At 43.2% G+C, this 6,539-nt stretch overlaps 1 protein-coding gene across 1 annotated transcript; it reads right to left on the bottom strand.

The window, feature by feature from the left end:
* Positions 1 to 202: 202 nt before the first annotated feature.
* Positions 203 to 4,978, bottom strand: GPR37L1 (G protein-coupled receptor 37 like 1). Its single transcript, XM_044287671.1, has 2 exons — positions 4,348 to 4,978; positions 203 to 1,564 (listed from the first exon to the last, which is right to left on the bottom strand). Exons 1-2 carry the CDS (start codon positions 4,921 to 4,923, stop codon positions 794 to 796), a joined length of 1,347 nt encoding a protein of 448 aa, XP_044143606.1. The 5' UTR covers positions 4,924 to 4,978; the 3' UTR covers positions 203 to 793.
* Positions 4,979 to 6,539: the final 1,561 nt, after the last annotated feature.

Here is a 6,539-nt window from a genome sequence, read left to right as displayed (position 1 = left end):
CCCCATTAACTTCTATGGGGCCTGCGTTGTGTGAAAAAAACGCACAATATAGAGCATGCTGCGATCTTCATGCAACGCACAAGTGATGCGTGAAAATCACAGCTCATGTGCACAGCCCCATAGAAATGAATGGGTCCGGATTCAGTGCGGGTGCAATGCATTCACCTCACGCATTGCACCCGCGCGGAAATCTCACCCGTGTGAAAGAGACCTTAGGCTGCGTTCACATCACTTATAGGAACAGAAAAATTTAAATATCGGAAGAGCCGGAGCAATTCATGATGTAAAGAAAGAGGCACTCATTTTCTATAAGAGGGTCCATCACCCCACATCCATCATTGGACCCGACACAACAGAGCAGCATGCTGTGATGTTTTCTCTGCCATTTTACCAGAATCTGCGACTGAGACTTTTAACAGAACCTCAAATGCAGATGTGAATGAAGTCGAAGGGGTATTTTTAGTGGTCCGCTTTCTAGCGACCCCTAGTTTGTCTTGTATTGTGTCCAGCACTAACTTTGCACTTCACTTTTTTATCCCTTCAGATTAATCTAATAACAATAATAATGATACTAACCAAATACTGACCAGGTGAAAGTGTCCTAACTCTGAGAACATTCCTCACATTTTGCCCCACTGGACAAACCCCTTTATCCCCTCCCCAACATCTGCCATACATGTATGGTGAAACCTGCTTTGACTATTTTGTCTTCAGTTGTCCTCTAGTTTCCATCTACTACATATTCCCTTCTTGTTAGGACAGGACTACCAGTCTCTATATCATTTCCTTTAATTTAGCAGGGGGTGCCCAGCTGTAGTGCTGAATCACTTGCGCTGTTTGGGGGGTTAAGGGGTTCCAGTTTTGCACTGCTCTCATCCGCATTAGGTGCAGCTCCTGCTTTAGCGTCATCATCGCAGCAACAACAGCAACAATCCAGGAAAGCCTGTCCTAGTGGTTTGGAGACACATAGGAGGAGGACAGGTGTTACTGCAGACTTCAAGAATAAGAAAAACTGAGTGATAAGTGCCAAGAGATTCTCGGGCAGATCCAGACTGGTATAGGCCACCAAGATATTGGTGATATTTTCAGGGAGGATGCACACTCCGTATACAATAGCTAGACCTGCCACTATCCAGCTCAGCTGACGTTGACACTGGCTATTTTTCATGTTCTTTGTGTTCCCAACAATTCGCAGAGTCACCAGTAGCGATGTCATAGTAAAAAGGAGGGGAAGGCAAAAGTAGCAGCCAAGGAACCACCACATTCGGGCATGCTTGTATGTCAGAATTAAGGAGCGCAAAACTGGGAGCAGATCAGGAGAAGGATGCATCACACAGGAATCACTGATTAACCCTGATAATGGAGAACGCTCCTGGTTCAGCTGCCACAAAAATATCTCCGGGAGAGCAAGAGTCAAGGATCCAAGCCAGATAACTGATACCTTTCCCAGGATGGATTGGCACTGCTCCACTGGTCTTGGAGGTAACTGGGCTGAAGTTATTGACTGGAAACGATCTATACACAGTGCACACAAAGAGAATGTCGTAACCCCAAGGGAAGAAACCTGCACCAAAAGATAAAGACAAAATTAACCATTTGCCAGAAAGTTTGTTTTCAGTAGATTTTGAACCTGGGGGATAAGTATCGATCACCCTTTACATGGATGTGCGAACAGCACGGCGCTCTCTAGCAGTCAACAATGTAGGCTTCATACAAAACAATCCAGGCCTAAAGGGGTTCTGAACTATTAAAAATGACATATCCCTAGTTTAAAAGGAATCTGTCAACCTGATTTTGAACCATTAACTTCAGTGACACATGGGTACTACTGAAGATATGGAGTCTAGATCACAATTTTTTGCCTACTGCCTCCCATTCCCCCGCATTGCATTGTCAGGACTGCGGAGCATGCGCACAGGAGTCCCCTGCATTATGTTAGAGAGCACAGCAGTTCAAATTGTGTATTTCAGTGCAGCTTTGAGTGCTGACAGCGGGTGAAAGGGGGCCGTAGGAAATAAAAAAATATACTACTCATGTTTTACTGTAGATAATAGTCCAAAACTGCGGTGACAGATTCCCTTTATAGGAAAATGCAGCACAGGCAGCATACTATAGACCAGGCTTGGCCAACCTGCGGCTCTCCAGCTGTTGTAAAACTCCCACCATGCCCTGCTGTAGGCTGATAGTTGTAGACTGTCCGGGCACGATGGGAGTTGTAGTCTTGCAACAGCTGGAGAGCCTCAGGTTGGCCATCCCTGCTATAGACCAAGAGTAGCTGAACGTTTTGTAGGAAAACCTCTGCGTATTCGGGACTTAGGAGTCCAGTGGGCAGTCCTGTCCTCCCTAGTGATTCGCATAATATCTGTTCAGCTCCTTGTACTCTACAACATGCTGTCCACAGATGGGACTGCATTTTCTAAGTTACAGGTTCCATTTAAAAGATAAAAGGGCCGCATTGCTTTTAATGCACTGTGGCTGGTATTACCCCTGAGATTTATTTAAAAGGGATTGTGCCACCATTGAATGCTAATAGTAAATTTAATATAATGCAGCATGAAAAACAAGTTACTTTTGTAATTACTTTCTCTTAGAAAAATAATGCAGTTGTGAGATATTCTCTTTGATGCATTATAATGCCCCCCTTTCCCTCATGTTTAATTTGTATAGTAATCTGCAAATCCACTTACTGAGGTGGTCACACATGCTCGGATCCATCCATCAACTGCCACCATTCATATTTTAGAGGCTGTGATAGTTAAAAGGAGAGAGCTGCAACAGAAAGGAAATGCCTCTTTGGAAAGGACACACCGCCTTAGAAAGGACCCATCCTCTGGGCTGCCAGCTTAAAAAAAAATCTAGCCAGCAAGTGACTCAATAGACAATGGGGGCTCTGGTCCCAAGTGAGCTACAGGGCTGATCCTAGCTTTGATAGAAAGAAATGGCCATGTACTATATGATGTCTGACTTTGTAAAGGGGTATTCCAGTTATGAGAAGTCATCCCCTATCCACAGGATAGGTCATAACAGATCCATGAACGGAGCGGCAGATCGGGCCTGCGCATTGTCGCACCTGCTGCTCCATTCATTTCTACTGGAGTCCTGGAGACAGCCAGGTACAGTACTCTGCTATTTGCAGCACTCTCATAGAGAAGAATGGAACAGAAGTTGACATGCCCAACCTACCACTCCATTTCAGGGGGACCCAAGGGGTAGAGGGTACCCATTCTTGTGATCGGAGGGGATCCCAGTAGTAGGACACCCACCAATATAATAGTTATCCCCTATCCTGCGGATAAGAGATCATTTCTCACAGCCTGAATACCCCTTTAAGACTACTACATCCCTTTGTTTTCTTGACCTATGAGGATCTCACCAGTTTGATCCCACAGATCATACATTTATAAACATTTCCTTTGGGGTCCATTTACACATCTGCATCTTGGGTCCCGGGTGGACCCATTCATTTTCAATGGGGACGGAAAAGATGCGGACAGCACACAGTGTGGTGTCCGCATTTCCGGTCCGCAGCCCGAACTTCCGGTCCGCGGCTCCACAAAAAAATAGAACATGTCATATTCTTGTCCGCATCTGCGGACAAGAATAGGCAATCCTATTGGGGTGCCGACCTGGTGTTTTGCGGATCAGCAAAACACTGCGGATGTGTGAATGGACCCTTACATATTAGAAGACTTTTCCAGTTTCTCAATATTGATGACCTATCTTCAGGACAGGTCCTCAAACATCCATCAATTGTGAAACAGAGAATGCAAAATATCAAGCTGGCAAACTGTACAGAAGAAGTCACAACACAGCACCTGCAAAAAATGTGAGACCCAGCAGCCCAACAGCACCCCTGTCGCCAGGATTATACCCTGTGACACTGGGCCACATCAACCGACAAGCAACAACATGCACCATGTGAACTGATCACAAAAGGATCGCCTTTACATGCGGTCTCAGAAAACAGACTGGGACCAAGTACCGTAGGTATTGTTTTAAAATATCAAGGTGGCATGAAGGCACTAATAATCCAGGGGGTCTGAGATGACAAGCAGTATCTATAGGGACAACAAACAGCTTCAACCAATAAACATCTAGATTTTGTCTGAAATTTGTTTGGATGTGTTATCCCTGTTATCATTATGATCACAGCACTTAACATTTAATAAGACTATGTGTTATACAGGAATATGAATATTACATTAAGTGATTATGGCTAAGAGGATGGGAAATCGAAAAATTTACAACTATCAGAAATAAAAGTTTGTGGTTGCTGTATACAATATTACTTCTGTTGTATTGGGTTTTCTCTTTGCATATACATAAATGTAGAAGAAAATCTCTCACCTCCATGTATGGTACAATACGACACGAGAAGACCCCCAGAAGTCTTCGATGTGTGATCTCCTGGAAGACAACTACAGGCAGACAGAAGAAAAGAAGCAGAAAGTCCCACAGTGCAACACCAGCCAGGATGGAATCCCAGGCACTCTTCATAGACATGCTGTGCCACACAATGCACATGATAGACAGGTTGCCAACAATGCCCACAGCAAATACCACTAGTGATAACAGAAGCACTCCATAAGCACTGATTGAGTTCTCACTCAGAGGATACAGTGAGTTTATCAGCTTCGGTCCCCAGGTAGGTGACTGTGAGGAGTCATTTTGCATCCGATTCATGTCTGGTAATGCAGTGGTTGGTGAATAGATAAGTCTTGGGTATCCTAAATTCCTAGCATCAGTTTTGGATCCTTCTCCCTGTGACCCTCTCCTGACTCTAGGTTTGGCAGCCGCATGCTTAATCCTCTGTACAGCAGTTGTGTTTCTGGATTCTTCGATGCAATCACTGTTCTTAATATTTGAAAAATGTAAAAACAGAAAAACCAGAAAAGAATCAAATAAAACTCTTGAAAGTTTCATACTTTCGACAGGCAAAAATACTCTTCTTTAGAGGAGAGAGGAGAGGGCTGAGATCAAGCAGAGATACTGTTGAGAGAACGTCTATAGAGTAACACAAAGAAGCACTTATTCTTCTGTGAATGCTCAACAATGTCTTGCCCACATGACCTGAGACTGTGCCAGACACTTTCCTCATTCCCTATTTACATACATTGTGTACCAGCCTCGGCCTTCTGCTCTCTGGCACCTCCTAGTGGTGTAACTTAAATGAGTTGCTTGTAACCCACAGTGAGGCACTTAAACAGTATGCAAAGTAAATAAACATTATACATAGTCGACGTGCTACCGTGACACAGCAACATCTGAAATAACGAGAACAAAATGTCACGTGAAGAGTAACATAGTGTTCTAGTGTATACAGCAAACAATTAAAATGTGTTCAAGGATAAAGACAGTTATGGAAATATATGGTTATTTAGCAGAGTTAAAGAGGTTCTCTGGGAATTATTTAAAATGGCCGCCGGCAGCCTGCCCTAAAATATGAGCAGGACTGGTTGCTACCACTTGCAGATAAGATAACCCGGGGGAGGGGGTTCACCACACACTACGCTCTAGCACCCTCATATACTACATATTGGTGAGTTTTCCTGTCAGGCTGCTCAGCCATGATGAGTGAAGCGAGGCACTGCTTCCTCACTCACCTAGGCAGCTCTGCAAGTGGAGGCGACCCGTCCTGCCCACAATCTAGGACAGGTTGCACTTGAAACCCATTTAATACACTGGATACAACAATCACAGCAAGAGATGAAAGAACCACTACAAACTAGGTTGATTTGTCTCTTGGAGAAGAGGAGAGCATGCCAGTTATACATATGTAGCAGGGATAGCAATTGTTTCATTATGCTACATATCATGAAATTCACTAAAGTTGAAAACAGGAAATTGATCATACCCAGTTTTGATTGGAGCATGTATGCCACTTTTTGGACTGTTACCTCACTCATACCATGTGTGAGAACACTACCCTCTTATGTGAGGGATTTAACAAAAGTTTTTAATACAGTGGTTCAAGTTACAATATTAATTGGTTCCAGTACAATCATTGTATGTTGAAACCATTGGAACTTGAGTAATCGGTTCCAAAGCCCCAAAATGTCATCCAAGATAAAATAAAGAAGATTTAAGACAAATACGTAGATAACTAAGACAGATAAAACAAGTTCTTAAATATACAAGTCAGGAACTAGCAACTAATACATCTATCTTACCAGAGAGGTTACCTTGATTGGTTGGATCTGAGTCTAAGGCATTGTAAGTTAAGTCTAGTTTAAATTGACAATAGGTCATAAAAGACTATTGTATGTTGAAAATATTGTATCCTGAGGCCATTATATAACTACATCTGATATATCTTTTGAGGACAACATGCATGGTTGATTGCCGATGTTGAGTCCCTCTACACATGCAAGAGGAATGGGTTAGAGACAGTCATTTTTTCCCTTTCAACGCAAAATCTGTATATGCATTTGATAAAATTATTCAGGAGAGAGGGACCACAGTGGGGGTAATCTGTGCTCCATGTATGTAAACCTCGCTATAGATAGACTTATGGGAGAGGAATATTGCTAATTCAGAAA

The sequence above is a fragment of the Bufo gargarizans genome, chromosome 3 (genome assembly GCF_014858855.1).
Source record: "Bufo gargarizans isolate SCDJY-AF-19 chromosome 3, ASM1485885v1, whole genome shotgun sequence".
NCBI classification, from domain to species: Eukaryota; Metazoa; Chordata; class Amphibia; order Anura; family Bufonidae; genus Bufo; species Bufo gargarizans.
Note: the sequence above shows the minus strand (reverse complement) of the source record. Positions and strands in the feature narration are given on the sequence as shown.